Source organism: Cottoperca gobio, chromosome 4 (genome assembly GCF_900634415.1).
Source record: "Cottoperca gobio chromosome 4, fCotGob3.1, whole genome shotgun sequence".
NCBI lineage: Eukaryota > Metazoa > Chordata > Actinopteri > Perciformes > Bovichtidae > Cottoperca > Cottoperca gobio.
The window spans coordinates 20,679,419-20,699,656 of record NC_041358.1 but is presented as its reverse complement, the minus strand read 5'-3'; the positions used below and the strand labels follow the sequence as shown (position 1 = coordinate 20,699,656).

The 20,238-nt window shown below is 41.1% G+C and overlaps 1 protein-coding gene across 1 annotated transcript; it reads left to right on the top strand.

Moving 5' to 3' along the window:
* The first annotated feature begins 786 nt into the window (after positions 1-786).
* On the top strand, positions 787-19,626 carry kdr (kinase insert domain receptor (a type III receptor tyrosine kinase)). Its single transcript, XM_029429815.1, is given in 33 exon segments — positions 787-1,157; positions 2,012-2,105; positions 2,189-2,391; positions 2,922-3,043; positions 3,702-3,870; positions 4,163-4,302; positions 4,644-4,827; positions 5,908-6,022; positions 6,207-6,373; positions 6,473-6,629; positions 7,604-7,724; positions 7,861-7,972; positions 8,095-8,294; positions 9,803-9,971; positions 10,403-10,549; positions 10,638-10,769; positions 12,538-12,644; positions 13,017-13,152; positions 14,117-14,199; positions 14,201-14,222; positions 14,324-14,437; positions 15,010-15,098; positions 15,344-15,494; positions 15,599-15,612; positions 15,614-15,691; positions 15,803-15,925; positions 16,013-16,124; positions 16,637-16,736; positions 16,827-16,932; positions 17,409-17,554; positions 17,643-17,727; positions 18,652-18,734; positions 18,860-19,626. Coding segments are annotated over 33 exon segments (4,065 nt in total). The 5' UTR covers positions 787-1,090; the 3' UTR covers positions 19,077-19,626.
* Positions 19,627-20,238: the final 612 nt, after the last annotated feature.

The following is a 20,238-nucleotide window of genomic DNA, read 5'->3' as shown; positions in this document are numbered from 1 at the left end:
GGTCAACAAGTCACACAAAGCATCGGAAGCTTCATTTAGAGCTGCACATTATTTAATTAAGAACAAGAAAGCCTTTTCGGACGGAGAGGTCTTGAAAGGTGCAATGATGTTATTGAAAACACTGTTCAGAGACGAGAAGAAAGGTTCCGATGTGATCTCCACTCTCTGATGTTACAAAGTTAGTGTTTGTACAAACAGGATATGATTTGAAGATGTGACAGTTAATGATTTCCACATTTTGTTGTTGTTGATACTTTGTACTAAAATATAACTGGTGTGATTTTGAACAAAATGCTACAAATGTGCTCATTCATACAAAACTGTCAATAAAGATATTTACAAAAATATCAGAGATGTGATAACTAAATGTTGAAATAGATTGAGAACATACACAAATAATGCTGCATGTTTAAATATATCTGTGTTTCCTACCATAAATCATTGTTAATAATTATTGTGAGGAATAATTAACATTAACATGTGATCAGACAGTCTCTTCACATATATGAATATTTATTATTATTATTATTATTATTAATAATAATAATAATGATAATATTATCATTATTAATAATAATGATAATATTATCATTAAAGGTGAACCGTGCAACTATGTTATTCAGGAGGTTTCTTTCAAACAAGTAGCCCTTCGTATTATTCAGTACCCTTGAAGTAGCTCTCAGTATCAAAAAGGTTGGTGACCCCTGTAGGCTAAGCTAGCTCTGTAAAAGTGAGATTCCCAACAACCAGCAACAAGTCCACAAGTCTCTCTCGTGGTAGTTGTGAGTCGGAGTGAGAGAGAGACGCTCCTCCCCTGCAGGCTGCTCAGCTGAAGCGCGTCTCTCCATCCTCAGCAGCAGTTTCAGCTCCATGGGGACACACCGCCGCACTTTACACACTGCTGATCACTTCTGAGCGACTGCTGCTTGTTTTCATGACTTTGTGGCGCAGCGATCTTTCTCTGGAGAGGATTATAAAGCATCAGAAATCAATGGATTAGCACTGAGTGTGTAGGATTATCAATACTGCAGTGAAGCTTTTTTTTATTTTATTGGATGTTCATGAGGACTCTGTCCATGTCTTCTGTCGGATGATGGCTCAGGGAGTCTCCGTCATTCCACTGTTTGGCATTGTTCTGAAAATCAGTTTCGTTGCAGGTAAGAAAATACATTAAATACAAGTCTTAACTATTGACTTCAGTTACATTTCAAACTGAAGGAGTTTTGTAATAGAGGCAATAATATATTCTACCAGATTCTTTTTTGTTTATCTGTCAATTTTATGTAGTCCTCAATTATGACTGAGATCAGTTGCATAGTCTGATACATTTTACATGTGAAGAGTATACAAAAGTAGTGTGTGTGTGAGTTAATTTCTGTTCTGGGATATGTTGAGAAAAGTAGGAAAATGTGAATCTATTTGACAAATAAAATGTCAATTCAACCAGTCATAATCCCAGTTTATATTTGACAAAGTATTAGCATGTTATTAATTTAGAGGTCGTTATGTTAAATTAAGGTAAACTTAAATAAAGCCTACTTGGTCAGCATAACTAGTTTTTTCCATACAATACAATATGTGCTTTAGGGCCTCACAGGGAGGAGGTGGGCAGCCTGTATCCTCAGAAACAGGAACCGCACCTAGGCCACACTGTGCTGGGCTATTGAGCCTGAGCCGGCCCATCTTCCCCTGCTTCCTGTTTTGACACAGCTCCGCCATTTTCTGCAGCAGTGGAAAAATGGCCCTGAGTATCCAGAGCACCAGTTACAAAACAGTTCTAGCCCCCCCCCCCTCCCTGTATTGTAATTTCAGTTTATACCATGTGCTTTTCACTTGTTTTAATTCTCAATAAACACATTTGTAAGGACCATATCGTACGTGTTTTTGGAAACAATAGTGATCTCTGACTCCTCCACGTAGCTATTCTTTGGCAGGGCTGTACAGACTGGTGTCATTAATGTGTTTGTTGTCAGTCTTTGCTGCGTTTGACTCGTGTTCTTGATTCCTCCAGCTATTGAACTTCGGTTTATGTCCGATCCACCAACGCTGAACAGCTATGGCATCCACAGGATGAACAGATCTGACAACCTGGAACTAACATGCAGGTATGTATAACATATACCTTTTTATTGAGTTCAATCCATCCGTTGACCCATACAGACAGAACTCTCAATCTCTTGACTGGCAGAGGTCGGCAGTACCTGAGGTGGACGACCCCTCCCACCAGCGCTCGCTTCTCCACCAGTGACTGCAGTGGATCGGGACTCTTCTGCACAACCCTGCGCATCTCTAACGCAACTGTCAATGAAACTGGACAGTACCAGTGCTCCTACAGAGACCTGAAAGTGGAAGACGGCAAGACTTCAGTAGCAGCTTATGTGTTTGTCCACGGTATAACTCTTTATAACCTTATTTTGGAGTGTGGATGGAGTGATCGAAGTGTCTTGAGGAGGCTGTGTCTTTTTGTGATGTTGTGCTATACAGTTATGGCAAATAGACACTAAACAGTGAGGAAAATGTATTGATATATGGGGTATACAGTCTAAAAATATTCTCTGATGCCTGGTACCAGTGTAAACATACTGTTAATAGTACAGTGTAAAAGTAGAAATGTCTTTCTTAAAGTAGTAAAAGTGAATAATAGTGAAAGTGCAGTATAACTCATGGTGCTGTGGCCACTAAAGGGCTTCTACTCTTACAGCCACAAAGGATACACTACTATGCAGTTTTACTGTTTGTTACTATACTGTACATTTTTTTAACCATATTTACTGGTATTGCATTTGTACAAAGAAATCTGAGAGCCTAATTAGCCTGTTCCACCTCGACCATCTCTTTGCTAAGTGTTGTGTCAATTTCAATCTAACTTTCTTCTGAACTTAACCTGAACATATATCTGATGTTTGCACATTTCATTTTAGATTACAAGGTGCCATTTGTGCCGTCTGAGAAAGAATTCGAGGTGGTGTTCATCCGTGAGGGAGAGAGGGTGGTGATTCCATGCCGAGGCTCGGTGGAGAATCTCAACGTTACGCTTCATACTGTAAGGATGAGCTGTTTCCGTTCTCTTCATGTTCTTTCTTAGGGAAATCTTAAGTGTCGTACAAGCTGGAACAACTTCCATAGGATGAAAGCCTTAACAGCAGATTTAAAATAGTGTCACATATCATTTACAGTTGCAGATTAAAAAACAAAAAACACTGCCTAATGTTCATGTTTTTTAAACTCCGTGCCCCAGTTCTTGACACCAGCTTTCTGTTATATATTTATTTTCTATTTCCCATCCCAAGCCAAAACAAAGATGACATCACCAGGGTTGTTTTTCAGACTTTAGGAAGCGCCTCTACAGTCACAGATTGTACAGACAACTGTTTTCAAGGGCATGTACTGCTCAAGATGAGTAAACTAACTAACCTATGTGTCAAACCAGTGGAGTGCCTCTTTAAACCTGAAACTAAATGCCTTTTAATTTAATGTGTTTTCAGGCTCACATGCTGAAAGAAACACTCTCAGCAGTTAATTTATTATCAACAACTCCCGATGCAGATCATTTCATCTCAGTTTACAGAGCTCTTTCACCTAATGTGGTGTTTTCAAAGTAATGTTATCTTATTTACAAACCCAGATAAGGGTGCTCGTGTGTAAAATATGCTGGTGTTGTTATTCTATGTTCGAAATCAGTACATTTCTGTGTCGGTCAGAAGTATCCAAATAAGGAGCTTCATCCCGATGGGAAGGACTCTCTGTGGGACGCCAGGACGGGTTTCACTGTTCCCAGTCATGTGATCAGCTACGCCGGCGTCGTGTCCTGCCATACTCGGATTGGAAATGAGACCTTTACGTCCCCTCTGTACATTGTTGCTGTTGTTGGTAAGATGCAAACACATTTACACAGCAAAGTATGACTTGTAGAAGTCAAAGTTGTAGAAGTAATCAATACGTGTGTGTGTTTTATTGGACTAAATTAATATCAAAACTTACTTGATAGACTATGTCTTAAGGCAGGATTTTGCTCATGTGTATGTGTGAGAGAGGGACTGATGGTAAGTAAGTGAAATAGGGACTTGGTGGGGCGCTGAGCAAGTGAGGGAGAGTAGGCACAGAGTCGGTAGTCTCAGGAGAACAATGACTGACTGCCGTGTTTTCCCTCCCTTTTCCGCAGGATACAAGATCTATGAACTCACCCTGACCTCCCCGACACTGAGGCTGTCTGTGGGGGAGCGGCTGGTGCTCAGCTGCACTGCCAAAACCGAGCTCAACGTGGGCATCGAATTCAACTGGACTCACTCCGGTCAGGCCCTGGTCAGTGCGCGAGGCATTTCAATCTCTTCCTCTATGACGGTCAATGCCCTTGTATAAAGTACTGTACATGTGACAGCCTTCCATCAGCCTGTTTTACACACCGCTGAGGACAGACAGAGACACCAGAAGTTTTGTATTTCACTTCCTGTTGTCCTTGTACATATTCCTTACTTCCTGCTTTCAGGAATCCTTCACTTTATCTCAACACCAGGTCAAAGTGCAAAGGTGTGTTTTTCATGCTTGGCTAAAGCCAATATTTGGTTGTTTCTCACTTAAAACATTTGATTTCACAATTATTCTATACCGTCTGTTTTAAATACTAATTGTCTGTCTCATGTTAGACCTCGGTGAATGGTTCGAGGCCGACCCACGCGACACCCCACAAGAAGAAGCTGTGGAACTCCCTGGAGCTGTCCAACACACTCATAGTGGAGAACGTGACAGTCGAGCACTCTGGAGAATACACCTGCACTGCATCCAGTGGGCAGATGGAGAAAAGTGCCTCAGCTGTTCTTAAAGTGTATGGTAGGTGTACTGGAAATGTAATGTTGTTGTACTCAGCTGTTTTGATACTCAGAGTAAAGGTATGTTGGCCAAACACATTCCTAAAACATTCTGACAAATGATTTAACCTCATCCACAGGTTCTTTAATGCTCTTCTCTCCTAGGACAAGTGTTTCTCTCTTTAGTGTATCTTTCCGTGTAATTCAGCTTGACATATGTTGTATACTCTGGGATATTGTTGAGAATGTGATGTAAATATATGCAACTCTGAAATAAACACTAGGTAGTTAGGTTGCTATGCTGTAATCATACCGCATGCTGTTCTTCATGCGTTACTTTGAATACAGAGACCTCCCATTTAAGTCGAATGTTTGTTTTTTTTGCTTTGCTTTTTTCCAGGGAAACTGACAAAATGTAGTAAAAGAGAAGTCAACAATATAAATGAATAACTGATATTGTTTAATGATTAAGTAAAAGTTAAATAATAATAAAGCTTTATACTTTTTCTTCAATCTCCAATCATTTGATCAAAGAAGCAAAAGCTGTTTCATTTGTTTCCTTTACAACTACAACCACTTGATGAAATAAATAAAACTCAAATTTATTTTACTCTATTAACTCGCTTCCCCCCCACTTGTTTGTCCTTGGCACAGTTTAATCAGTTATTCCCTTATTTCCCCACAAAACATTTCCCATTTTCTTAATGCTCGTATGATAATGAGATGGGCGTGTCCAGAAGAATCACTACAGTTTGTCTGTGTCGAGGCTTTAGTGCCTTGTGAATCATAAAATCCTGTTTGTGTACCTGTAAATAAAAGACTGTAGTTCATTTAGCTAAAATATGGATATAACTGTAACTGAAATCTCCTGTTAACTTGGTTGAGTACTTTCCTACAATAACGCAATGATTGGAGTTTATCAGCCAGATTACAAAACTTCTTTCTGCACTTTGAACATGTTTTATGTCCATGTGAAGTTCTGTGATATGTTCTGCTTAGTTTTTATCACCAAAACACATTCCTGTGGTTCATTCCTAAGTATTGTGAAAGATTTATTATTTGCGTCACTAACATTATTTGGTGTTTTTTGTTGCGTTTCCAGAAAAACCTTTCCTCCATATGAAAGAGCCGTGGATGAAGGATTGGGAGGTAATTGTGGGAGATCTAACATCGATCCCTGTCAAGTACTCCGCCTACCCAGAGCCCAGCTTTAAATGGTAAATTGTCAAAGTTCCCAGTAGAAGAAGAAGTTGCACTAGCAGAAGTTTATCATACATATACTATATATCTTTCATGTTAAAAGGTTATAGTCTTTGTGCTGAAGATGGTGTTCCTTTGAGACCTTGTTACATTCATGCTGATCCCGATTTCTTACATTACACATTACTCTCCTCTGCCCAGGTTAAAGAATGGCCAACCACTGAAGGATGACTACAGAGTAAAGCAGAGAAGTGATGCCCTCATCCTCCGCAGAGTCACAGAAATGGATGCAGGGAATTACACAATGATCCTGACCAATAAGATTACCAAAGAGGAACAGAGACGCTTTTTCCAGCTGCTGGTCAATGGCATGTTTTCTCTCTTATTTACCTTGTTTATGTCTTCTTTAGCTGCCTCTCGCTGTTGGCCGAGGGACAGTGGGAATAACTCTCTGTCTTTTTCTACAGTGCCTCCTCATATCATTGAGAAGGAGGTGGCGGTGGACACTGATGTGTACCTGTACGGCAGCAGCCCCACCCTAAGGTGCACCGCCCGTGGATTTCCCATACCCACACACATCCATTGGCAGTGGATGTCTAAAGAGGACTGTCCACAGGCCTTCCTGTAAGTCACCTTTCTCCTGTGTGTGTGTGTGTGTGTGTGTGTGTGTGTGTGTGTGTGTGTGTGTGTGTGTGTGTGTGTGTGTGTGTGTGTGTGTGTGTGTGTGTGTGTGTGTGTGTGTGTGTGTGTGACTTTATTTTGTGTATGCATGCAGTGTTCACATGCCTCTCAGTTACTCATTGTCAACTGGCTGTTGTTTTAGGAGAGGAATAGCTGCTTTCGTGATGTTGACAAAAACAAGAGAAGAGACAATGAGAGCTCACTCTGACCCGATGCAGATCAGCGGATGTGATTCATGCGCTTCACAATGTCCATTTTTACTGATTTTATACGACCAGACATGTTTGCTAAGAGCCACATGCCTCTCTTGATCAGCCATTTAAGATGGCAGCTCCATGCAGACGGGAGGTCTCGGAGGTTACACGACAGCCTCCGCAGGTGTGCCGCGATCTGACGAGTGTTGATAGAAAGGACGACGCGTGTGTGAGTGGCAGCCTTTGGCCAGAGAAGACCATCAGCAGGTTCCTTATCTCCTGCCTACACATCAGAGCACTTCCTCAGTCCTGCACTATGTTTCCTGTTGTTCCTGTCGTGCTCTCTGTCCAAAAAAAAGAGCTTCTTCCTGCTGAAGCTGCAGCTCTTCTTGCAAACTTTATTTCCCTCGTTATCATTTACCCAATTTCACAATCGACAAAATGCCCAGTTTTCCTGTGTTTCTTAATTTGGATTCACAGTTTTTCCTCAACTAAAAATAGGTTGCATAACAAAAACAGAAAATAGTTTTTTCTAAATCTTTTTTCAAATGGAAACAAAGGGTAACAACAAATACATGAACGTAATATTGACAGTCAAAGATCTACGTTTGTAAGAGTTAATATGTTCTTGGTGCAAAAGAGAAACTTCTGCAGAAGCGTAACTTTTACATCATAGCAAGATGTGTTAGTGTCACCTGGTTTGTGTTTGTGTTTGTCCACCAGGTCAGGGCTGATCAAGTCTGAGGCACAGCTAGCGGAGTGTAAAGGTTGGCGGGATATCAGCAATAGCACCGGTTACCACCCCGTAGAACGAATTATGAGCGACTCTGAGCAAGCCCAAAAGGTAAATGATTCCCTTTTGATATCGCTCCTTCTCCCTGCAGCCAACCACCATTAGAATCCTATCAGTTAAACAGTGCATGTTACATTTTGACTACATTTAATGTGCAGTTATTAACAAAATAAATGCATTTCCATAGAAAATTGCGAGCTCTTTGAAGATTCAGAAAGCTGAAGCCCCTGCCTTCTTCAGATGCATGGCTGCCAACAAAGTAGGGGAGGATACACGCATCATCTTTTTCCACGTCACACGTGAGCACTGTGCTTTTTAATTTTTTAATTTTTTCTGTCTCAGGTGGGCTCTTTCTGTAATCATGACTACATTTCATTCTGCTGCTCTCATGCTTGCCTGTGTGTCCATCTGTGCGCTGTAGGTGGCCTTGAGGTGAGCGTGTCTCCTTCCAATGAGCCCTTAGAGGAGGACGACGTGGTTCTGCGCTGTAAGGCGGACAAGCTGATCTACGGCAACCTGACCTGGTTCAGCGTGAGCAACATCTCCGAGTCGGAGCAGATTGCGTCGGTGCAGCCCTGTCGCCCGTGGTGGAATATAACTGTACTTAAGGAACATTTGGAGGTTATTTTTCTTTACTTCATTATTTACACTTTATGCTACTATATACCTTTAATCTGGGGGGGAATTATTGTACTTTACTTCAATACATTTATTAGTTATTTTGCAGATTCAGATGAATAATAATCCGTAATTAAAATGAGCTCCACTTTTACAAGCTACAAAATATTTTTTTATCATCACTAATTATAATCCTATTAATATATTAATATATTATTCTAAAATGGGCCATTCTGGCACTTATATTTTGATACTAATACTTTTGTATTTGTACATGGTGGTATTGCAGCTTAAGTTAAACATCTTAATACTTAATACAGGGGTCGGGAACCTTTTTGGCTGGGAGAGCCATAAAAGCCAAATATTTTTTTATGTATTTCCTTGAGAGCCATATATTTAATAAATTTGAATGCAACTTTATGAGTGCATTTTTTAAGAATAACACTTCTCCGAGTACTAATAGCGCTATCAGTGTTTCATTGAACAGGTGCTCTTTTATTAAATAAATAACACTTACGTTATTCATCTCATTTATGTGCACGTTTCAGTGTTTACTGCACGGGTGTCAAACTCAAGGCAATTATATCCGGCCTGCGAGAAAATATCATATCTGTCATAACTGGCCCGCCGGTTTTGGTAATTAAATCAATGCATGGCACAACCACGGGAAAATACATTTGAGGAAGTAACTAAATATGTGAATGGAATGAAAGTTTTTGGAAAGCAAAGGGAAAGACACCACAGATCTCTGGGACGATGTGAGCGGGACTGTTTGTGCGACATAACGAAGCATTTCACTGTTAAACCTGCAGCTTCAGGGCCGTGTGATCACAGACATGTGTGATGCAGTGAGAGCTTTATAAGCCAAGCTGCCTGTGGGAGACTCTGATGCAGAAGGAAACTTTGGTCACTGCGTGTTTCCAAACACTGACAAACATCTCCACAGCTGTGTTCCCGACAGCATTCTGCTGATCAACTGAGAGCATTTGCCGACTTTGCAGCTCAGAAATTAAAATTGAACTGCTCAGCAATCCGTTTGCAGTTGACTTAAATATGTTCCATATCTTTTTACACTTTATCCAATATGTGTATCCTGTTCAATACATGTGGACCGTGTTTGGCCCTCGACGTAGTCCCAGTTTTTAATGTTGGCCCTCTGTGATTGAGTTTGACCCCCCCCGGTCTACTGCTTGCTTTGTGCAGTTTCTCCTCTGCTCGGTTTCGCGAAGGGCGGGGCTCCGCCCCCTACACACACACTGTGTGAACACACCTTCACCTACAGCCAGAGACAGGGCGGAGGAAAGAGAGGGGAGAACTAAAAACAAATCCGCTGCTAAATGTTTTACTTTAAAATGACACAATATAATTATGTATTACCTGTTAATCATGTTAAATATCAGCTCAAAATTGTCTGCGAGCCATATTGCGTTATCGAAAGAGCCATATATGGCTCGCGAGCCATAGGTTCCCGACCCCTGACTTAATACCTGTCCCTCCCTCTTGCAATGCAGCAGAGGCCCCAGTCGCATGTATTGCTGTCCAGCCTGCAGGCCACCAACGTGACCCTGGAGCTGTCGCTGCCCAACGCCTCCCCTAAGGATGAGGGTCTGTATGCATGTCGGGTGGAAAACATCAAGACTCGGGAGAAAACCTGCCTGCTACGCCGTCTTTCTCTCAAAGGTGAGAAAGATGTACAGTTCTCTTTTCATGGGTGAAACTACTGCAACTACAAGTTGATCATTCACAATGGAAAACCAATAATGTCAAGTGAATTACATTGCAAACAAAAAGTTAAAAGATACTTTGCTGTCAGATTTGCAATCTTTCAAGTGGTGCTTTATGCCTGTAGGGTAAGATTATTTATTTGTTTTCAGTGATGTTACACTATTGTCACTGTCTTTAGACAAGACAGAGTATATGAAGATTAGGATCATGAAGTATATACAATAACATACAATAAGAAGATATGAGCAATATATTACTCTGCAAGTATTAAGAGCGGGGCATTTGAATGAGGAACATTCTTGAAACACAATTTACAACTTAAACTGAATCTTTCAGATGTTTCTTTTGTGTTTTTAAAATTCACTTCCTTTCCTTCCTAACTTTAGGTCTTGAGGCTGCATGGATCCTTAATAATATCACCGATCAAAAAGTTAATGTGAGTGCTACGATCAGTCTCCTCTGTGATGCGGCTGGGATGCCGAACCCAAAGGTGGTGTGGACCAAAAACAACCACACTGTGGTGGAGGGCTCAGGTTAGACGGTGCATGGCTTTTCAATGAACACTGACTCATTCACATGAGGTGCCACAGCTATTAAAGAAACAGTATGGATTTCTTTCAGGCGTGATTCTGAGTCAGGACAGCCACCTTCTGACAATTCAGCGTGTGAAGAAGGAGGACAGCGGTCTGTACAGCTGCACTGCATGTAACAGCCAAGGCTGTGACACCTCACAGGCCTATTTGACTACTGAAGGTCAGTCCCTCCTTTATTATAAATAAATACAGTTTATAACACCGCACAATAATGAAATATCTGTTGTTTGCTGATAGCACAGATGGATTATGAGAAAATGGCACAGAAATGTAAAAGGCCCCTCCACCTCTTCTACATAGGAGCAAGACTCCCAGACTAAAAGTCGTTGTTTTGTGTCTATTTGTAGTCATTCTGAATATTTGTAGTCTCTTTGCTTCTTTTACATGTTTTTGTTTCTTTTTAATTGTTCTGCGTCTCTTTTAGATCATTTTCTGTGCGTTTGCAATTGGTTTGTGTCTCTTTATAGTTGTTTGCATCTCTTTTGAATGTGGTCTTTTGTCTCCTTGTAGTCATTTTGAGTCTCTTTAAGTTGTTTTGTGTCCTTTGCATTTTCTTTCTCTTTGTATTACTATTGCGTCTCTTTGGAGGCGTTTACTAAATTTAGAGTACATTTACTTTCTAAGAAGGAATGTTAACACGCACTTCAGACAGAGACTGCCACAGGACTCGTTCAATAATCCATCCATGGTTGATAGTAAAGAATATATCGTTCATAGTTTATGCAAGAGACTTTAGCCTTAACCTATTGACAATACCCACAATACTCACAATGACTGTGTATTTATATCTGGCCTCAACATTTTTTATATCAAAGATGTAGAGTAAGAATAACTTTGCTTCCGCATGACGGGAAGTTGGCCCGGTTAGCACACATCCTCCTGGGTGTTTCTAAATCCAAAACAATGAGGAGACTACAGGACAAAGGGAGAGGCTGGCCCTGCCCCAGCTCCCGCCTCTGCTCTCCTGTCCACATTTTGCTGTCCTGAACACAGACACAGCAACAAACAAACAAATGTGCTAACTAGAACCAGGGCCTACGTGACCGGGACCCCGCCAGCAGAATGCAGACCCAGTTACATTAGCTCACGGCTCAGGCGCCAGCCCTGCAAGTGAGGGAGGGTAGAGGACGCCGCTAACAAGAACATCTCTGCATGTGAGGGAGTTTTACAGAGCAACAGAGAGGGAGAAAACACAGTTTCTGAAGGTTTTTTGGGGTGGGGAGGGTGGTTGAATCTTAAATATGTATCACATTTATTAGATTGGATGTCTGACTGTCCTTCCAAACAATTACAGTGTGCCTGAGTCCCATGGCTGGGCATGTTTATTCCATGTTTATTCCATGTTTATTCCAAATGAAAGCTATCTTTGTAATGTAACTATTTAAAAAAAAAAATGTCACAAGGGAAGAATTAATCTGGGATGAGAAAAATATAAAAGATACAGCATTTAGACTGCCCTCCCTTCAGCAACAAGAAGAAATATTAACTAAATAAATAACCTTGGCCCTTTCTTTCCCCTTTTGTAGCGGAGAGAGAGAGATGGCTCATTACAGCACGTTATGGCTCTGATAGGCCTTTTCCAAGTTGTCTTTGGCAGCAGTGTTCGTGCTGACTCCTGACCATTTGTTATGACTAGATAAAACATCAGTTTGCTTATAGTCCAGATTCCAGCAGTTTCCTTCCTCTAACCCAAGCACAGACACACATATACACACGTGTACACGCCAAAGACAATGACAAACCTGTGTGAACTTTATTACTCGCCGTCAAGGCACGCCACTGAAATTATAATTTACATTCCAGCGTGACTGTTCCACGCTTTCCCCCCGAAGAACTGATCGCAAATGTGTCGGATAAGATGAGTGATCTGTACTTTGACACATTTTATTATGCGGTTGTTTGTGAACATATTGTTGTGTTTATTTTAGGTGCAGAGGAAAAGACTAATGTGGAACTGATTGTTCCTATCGGGTCGGTGGTCATCGCCATGTTTTTCTGGTTGCTGATCGTCTTTGTCATCCGTGGAAGAAAGAGAGTAAGAACTTCCTCATCCTCATCCTTCCTTTGCCACACTTTTCCTTCCTTGGATTTTCCCTCCGGTTACACAGGGGAGCCCATTCTGAATAAAAAAATAAATAAAAAAAAACCCAGCTTGAACACACACACTGTGGTGTCTGACTGATTAGAAGTGACTGGTTTGGCTCTCACTGGCTGCTCTCCTTTGTATCCCGGAACAACAGGGCCACTCTCTGCTCCCATAAGTCACGTAGATCCGCAGCACTGATTGGGCACATTTTATTTGAGGGGCACCGGAGTCACTGGAAAAATGCTGTACAATTACATTTTTCTTCAAATAGTGGCTAATTAATTCAAAAACATATTCTCTCTCTCTATCCCACTGTTTCAGCCAAGTGGTGGGGATCTGAAGACGGGCTACCTGTCCATGATCCTGGACTCAGAAGACATGCCCATGGACGAGCAATGTGAAAGGCTGACGTACGACGCTAACAAATGGGAGTTTCCTCGGGACAGGCTGAAGCTGGGTGAGAACACTGTAGGCAGCGAGGTGGCATAGTGAGTAAGTAGACAGTGCTTTAACTTGTTACAACAAGCATATGCATCGCTGTAGTGTCCTTGAGCAAGACACCGAGCCCCTACAAGTCCCAGCTCAGACAGTTTTCCTGAGTTTATAAATAATATTACATTATGATAAAAAAAGAGTAACATTTTTCACATTTGTTTCATTTCTATTTTAAAGTCATAGCTCACAAATCAGCTTGGCTCTGTCGGTGGACTGAAACAATAACCCTCAACAACAAGCTTAACTAAGATGGTGAACATGGTAAACTTTACCTAAACATCAACATTTCAGTATTGTCATGGTTTTTCTTGACTTCAGACATTGATATGTCCACATTGGCTAAACGGATCTCCTTTCAGACGGTTGTCATTTGATGTGCAAAGATAGCCCTTATCAATCTCTGACATATGTCAGTTGATATCAGAAACATATGACCCTGGTCCCACAGTGATGACCCCGTGTTCATCAGATATAATGTTAAGCCTGTTCACCATCTTAACTTAGCGTGTTCTCGTGCTAACACTCGCTAATTAGCAGTAACACAAAGTACAGCTGAGGATGATGGGAATTTAATAAGCTTTGCAGGTATTTAGTCATAAACCAAAGTGTTGGACAAATTTAAATTTTGACCTGATAATGGTCTAGATGAAAAGTCAGAGGATCACCAAAAATATATGAAATCATCCTGCGGTGACATGAATGTCTTTACCAAATGTCATGGCAATCCATCCGATGGTTATTGAGACATTTCAGTCTGGACCAAAGTGCTGAACCGACTGATGATCCACTTTTATATAGCTTATAGTTTTACGTAAATTCCAGTGTAAAATCAATTGAAATGAACATGACGGATGGTAAGCAAACTAAATCGGCACTGATGGTGTTATTCGCCAGTGTGTTTTCATGACAAATGTTTTGCATTAAAGGTGACCCTCTGGGACGAGGAGCGTTTGGTCAGGTGGTAGAAGCGGCCGCCTTTGGCATCGAGAAAGCTACCACGTGCACCACCTGTTGCAGTCAAGATGCTTAAGGGTTAGTATTGTGTCCTTCCTTTCTCTCCACCCAAACACATGCACACAGAACGCACAATAAAAACCTTCAAACACGCAGTTGAATTAATCTGTGTGTTACAGAGGGAGCCACGTCGAGTGAGTACCGTGCCTTGATGTCAGAGCTGAAAATTCTCATTCATATTGGACATCATCTCAACGTCGTCAACCTGCTGGGAGCCTGTACAAAGCCTGGATGTGAGTCATCATACAAAGCACGTAGCCATACTGTAACATGAAGAAAGGCCTATTTAATTTATCCCCCTTTTTGAGTCCTGAGCATGCAGTGTTTCTGGGTAATTTTCTTATTTATGAGGGCTAGTAATGGAACTTAACAAGTGTTCGCTGACCTAAATAGTTATCTACGAACACATCATCATTTCTGTTACATAGATGATGTGTTTTTACTATGTTGTGTATTCTGTACACACGTCATCTATTGCACGTCTGTCCGTCCTGGGAGAGAGATCCCTCCTCAGTTGCTCTCCATGAGGTTTCTTCCATGTTTCGCGAGGGTCCAAGGACAGAGGGTGTCGTATGCTGTACAGTCTGTAAAGCCCACTGAGACAAATGTGTAATTTGTGATATTGGGCTATAGAAATACATTTGATTTGATTTGATTTGTGCCAATTTGGGTTGGCTGGTATATATTTTCCTTTCTCTCTAGTAGGCCTTACACTTCTCATTAAATCAGTCTCTAGATGTCCTGTAATGTAAAGAGTTGTGTTATTTTGATCCTTTACCTCTTTGCTCTTCCCCTCTCGCCTCAGGGCCACTGATGGTGATTGTGGAGTACTGTAAAAATGGAAACCTCTCCAGCTACCTGAAGAGCAAGCGCGGAGAATACAGCCCCTACAAGGTAAATGATGCGTAACCATCATGCAGCCAGTAAACTGCCACCAACACTCTGATGAGACCACACTCAGCCCAGATCGCTTCACACAGTCACATCAATGACTACAAACCATTACACTCCAGTAGCCTACTTAAGACCCACGGATTCTTACATTGATGATATTGTGATCCATATAGAAAACATGCAACCTGAATAAAATGTCATTATGAGTTGAATTATTTTCTCTGTGTTTTCCCCGTCGTCAACAGAGGATGCGGGTGGATAGCCAGAAGTGGGCGTCAGCAGAGGAGGATGTCACCGAAGGCGATCTGGGCCTGGGGAAGATCGCCCAGCTGGACATCTGCACAGGGTCGGTCGTCTGCTCCAGGGCTTCAGGCAGCAGCGTGGACACTCAGAAAGGTAGGGACGACACAGCTGTCACTCTTTGCACCAGTGCATTGCTTGTGGACACTTGTTGTTCAGGGCTCACATTTATGTTTATAAAATGCATCATGTGACCACAGAGAGCTCAGACGACTGACCATCTGACCATGGAGGACCTGATATGCTACAGCTTCCAGGTGGCTAAAGGCATGGAGTTTCTGTCCTCCCGCAAGGTGAAACTACAATTCTTTGGACTTGTGTACACATGTAGACATCCAAAAGTGTGGACAACAATCTCACTTTGTATATAAATGTGAATTCCTCTGTGTCTTTTTGCTCTGTAGTGTATCCACAGAGATCTAGCAGCCAGAAACATCCTGCTGTCAGAGAATAATGTGGTGAAGATCTGCGACTTTGGCCTCGCTAGAGATGTCTACAAAGACCCTGACTATGTCCGCAAGGGAGACGTGAGTCCCCCAAATTTACGCTGAGGTGGTCAGTTACACAATTAGGGTCTGTGAAACAATGAAACTTACATCCTTGTCTTGCTTCAGGCACGTCTTCCTCTAAAATGGATGGCTCCTGAGACCATCTTCGATCGGGTGTACACCACACAAAGTGATGTTTGGTCCTTTGGGGTTCTTCTCTGGGAGATCTTTTCTCTGGGTAAGTCTAGCCTAGTAATCTGCAGCGCACACCGGATCAGGGCTGCACGATATGAGGAAAATATGTGCTATGAGATACTTTTGTTGTTAATTATCGCAAAAACGATATTTCTTGCTATAACAGATATAAAAGTGTTTTCACTTCTGCCTTTCTGCTGCTTTCAGTATACCGTGAAAAATACAACACATTTCTTGTTGGATTAAAATTATGAAAGAAAATTATTTCCAATATTCTTTTATTGAACCCTTGAACAACAAACTAAACACAGAAGACCCAATACAAAAATAAGTTATTAACTAATAGTTATTTTAAAATGCAATTTTCTACTGATACTTTCTTTCAACTAACATTACCTAACTAACTAATATTTCAGTCTTTTGCAATGTATTCATCGCATTTAACATTTATCGCAAGTTGACATTCCCATGATGATAAAAAAGATATATTGTGCAGCCCTACACTACACACATAATGATCACTGTGTAATATCATCTCTGTCTTATCTCCTTCAGGGGCTTCTCCATATCCGGGTGTTTGCATCGACGAGTTATTCTGCAGGAGGCTTAAGGAAGGCACCCGGATGAGACCCCCAGAATACGCCACCACTGAGATGTGAGTGGAAAGTTGACACGATGCAGTTACACACAGAATCGTTACTCCGTCAAATGTCTTACTGTGGTCACATTTTCTTTGTGCTCATAGATACCAGACCATGTTGGACTGCTGGCTGGAACGTCCCACAGACAGGCCAACATTCGCAGAGATGGTCGAACATATGGGCAACCTGCTACAGGCCAGCGCTCGACGGGTCTGTTTGGGTCAAAATAAATGTGCACTGTGGCCATAAAACACTTAAACTCTCAGTCGTCAGTCACAAAAAGACGTTTTTCGACTTTCAACATCATGGTGAAATCACACAGGATGCAAATGTAGCGGTTTCCTTGGAAAAATCTCTCAGTCCCCATCTTTTACTGTGCTTTTGTTATGTCTGTCAGTGTTCCCTCAGCATTGCGCAACAAGCTCACCCATTTGTTGAGCATTGCCAAGTCATTCTGGGAAATCGAGGAAGTCATTAGCTGAAGTTGAAGTAGAAAAGAAACCGGCTGATGCAAACTGTAGTTGCAACATGAGAAGCTGATTACAGCATCAGAAGTAAACACTGGATTATATTTAATATCGCTAATTGATCGCTTTGATGTAGATTCATATTTACACCCATTTGTTTGGATGAATCGATCCAGTGTGTATTTGAGGTGATATCATTAGAGTACTCTTGGTCTCCAGGATGGGAAGGACTACATCCCTCTGACATTAGGCAGCAAGGCAGAAGAATCTCCAGTGACCCCTGACCCCAGGAGCCCCTACAGCAGGCCCCAAAGTGAGGAAGTCCTGGAGGCTCAGCTCCACTATGACAACCCGCCGTCTCTTGGGTCAGCATGATGACTTCTCACTCTCCACTTCTAAAAGTTTAAACATTCAGCTGTGAACCTTGTTTAATCACTTCTCTCCTCTGTGCAGACTGTCCCAACAGAGTGAGAGGTGCAGTCGGCCCCTCAGTGTGAAGACGTTTGACGACATCCCCGTTGCGCGCAGCAGCATCATGGTGAGAGTTTGTGACTCTGCACGGTCAGCACACATTCATACAACACATGTAGTCTCAAATGTGATCTACTTACTACTGTGAGAATATGGATGTTGCGATACACAGGTATCGACGATAACTGTGAAAAAATTAAATATGGATATCATGTTAATAATACACACATTATAATATCTTATAAATAATCGAGCGCCTTTTAAATCATTTCAATCTTTCTAGTTTCTTTCTTTTTGGTACAGTTATGGTTACAGACTCCACCTCCCGACACTCATGTTTTCAGTTTTACTAATTTGCCAAAAAAAGAGAAAACGCACACTAAAATAGTCAAAGATGAATTTGAATTATGTTTGTTTGTTTTTTTGAATTTTTCTATAGATATTGCTATAATATCGTTATCATGAATTATTTTGGCCACGATGATCGTGTAGTCTGATATAGTGACAGCCCAATGTGACAATGAGCAATATTGTCTTTGTTGTGAAATGTTCCTCTACGTTTACATGAAATATTAAGAAATAGTAGAAATGCTTTTAATAGTTTTTACGAAACACCACCAGAAATGAAAGCTTTAGAAATGATCGATTCACTACTTTCATAATGTTTAATGATTTCTTAAAGAAGGGTGGCTTTGAAATTGAGATAAGAACTAAAGACTTCATATTAACTGACTTTGTGTAAAATAAGTTAGTCTTTGCTCAATTAGTGGATTGTCAGAAAAGGAATCACTTTTTCACAATTTTCTGACATGTTATAGACAAAATGATTAATCAATTAATAGAAAATAAGTATCAGCACATTAATCAATAATGATAATAATCACCTCAGCCCTCTTTTACAAACTAAAGGAACTACATCATATGAATGAGCCCCAGTGGTTCTCTCTATTCCACCAACCAAAGTTCATTTAAATTGTTGCCACTTCTACAGGAGGGTCACACAGACAGTATGGGCTTCTCACCAGAGGAGGTAAAGGGTTTGAATCAACAGCTGGCAACTACGCCCAACTTCAGGTGAGGGCTACGCATCAGCATATCTATTAATCATAATATATATGTCCAGGAATCATTCATCTCTTGATCAGTTTCAGCTGCAAATCAAATTTGAATACGTCCTCTTCCTTTTTCTCTCTCCTCAGCCAGCTGCTGCGCTGTAAGAGTAAAGAGTCTCTGGCCTCGGAGTCATCCAATCAGACGAGTGGATACCAGTCAGGGTATCACTCCGACGACACAGACACCCCGATCTATGCCAACGAGGAGATGATCATGAAGCACAACATGCTGAAGAAGCCCCCGCTGCCCAAGACGCCTGACAAATTCAACGCGGAGATCCGCTACAGCACGCCACCTGTCTGACCCCCAACAACTTAACCCTGAGTCTTTTCACTGTACAGTGTTCGTTTACCTTCCACAGGTATTACATTTTTAGGAACAATGACAACATTGAGATATTTTTAAAAACTTGATAAGTCAACTGGGAAAAATGAAGGTTGTATGATAAGTTTGTGAGTAGCTCTCTTTGGACAGCCGGAGGAATGCTTTCATGTTTACTCATCGAGTAAAAGGTCTGGGAAGCCGAAACACAAGGACTCGCCTACTTCCTGAGGCACAATCCACCCATTTCCTCTATTGCAGGAAATGACATCTGGAATTTTTAGATAATTGAAATGAGCAAATATTTTCTTTCTTTCTTATTCTCATTTTTGTTTTACATTTTTGTTGTTGTGTTGGCACATTTAATGATTGGTAAGGAGGCAGTTCTCACAGATCAGAACAGTGTTTCTGTAGAGTCACATTTGTACAGTTCCTTTATGCATATAACTTACATTATTTTATTGAAAGTGTATTACTAAACCTGCAATAAATGTAACTAGTTTTATAAAATAAAAATACTCACAGATTAAGACAGCTCTTGTTTAGTCTTTTATTGGACATGGAACATCTCTCTTTGTTCATCCCTAACTTGATAACCCATGAGTGGGTTTGTCTGTTTCTTTCTATAATACACCTCTCGTTTCATTTCTCTGTCTAATGCAAAGAAAACAGTACTTTCTCAGCCTGTGTGTGTGTGTGTGTGTGTGTGTCCTATAGGAACAATGCCCTTCCAACCTTGGGTATTTGTTTTAGCTGTATTCAGCTCACACTTTCTATAATAGCCCTGCCAAGGCCAGAATGACAACAAACAAAGTAAGGAGCACATTTAAAAAGCAGGTTTGAGAGCTGAGAAGAAAGAAAAAGAACGACCCACATAAGATTGTGGATGTGTAATCATGCCAGATACTCACACTGCCACTTGAGAGTTTGTTAATGTGTTGTTATATGAAATGGCAAATGTTGATATAGTGTTAAGAGTTAATCTTTTATAAATGAATGCTGATGACTTTTGTTTTGAGGATTATGTCACTGCATTGTTACAAGCCCCGGTTTACTGTTGTGCCAGGATGTATTACTGTGACAGAGCCACTGATGCTCGGCCTAAGGTTTAAAGGTGCGAGTCAGTGTTATAGTGCAAGAGAAC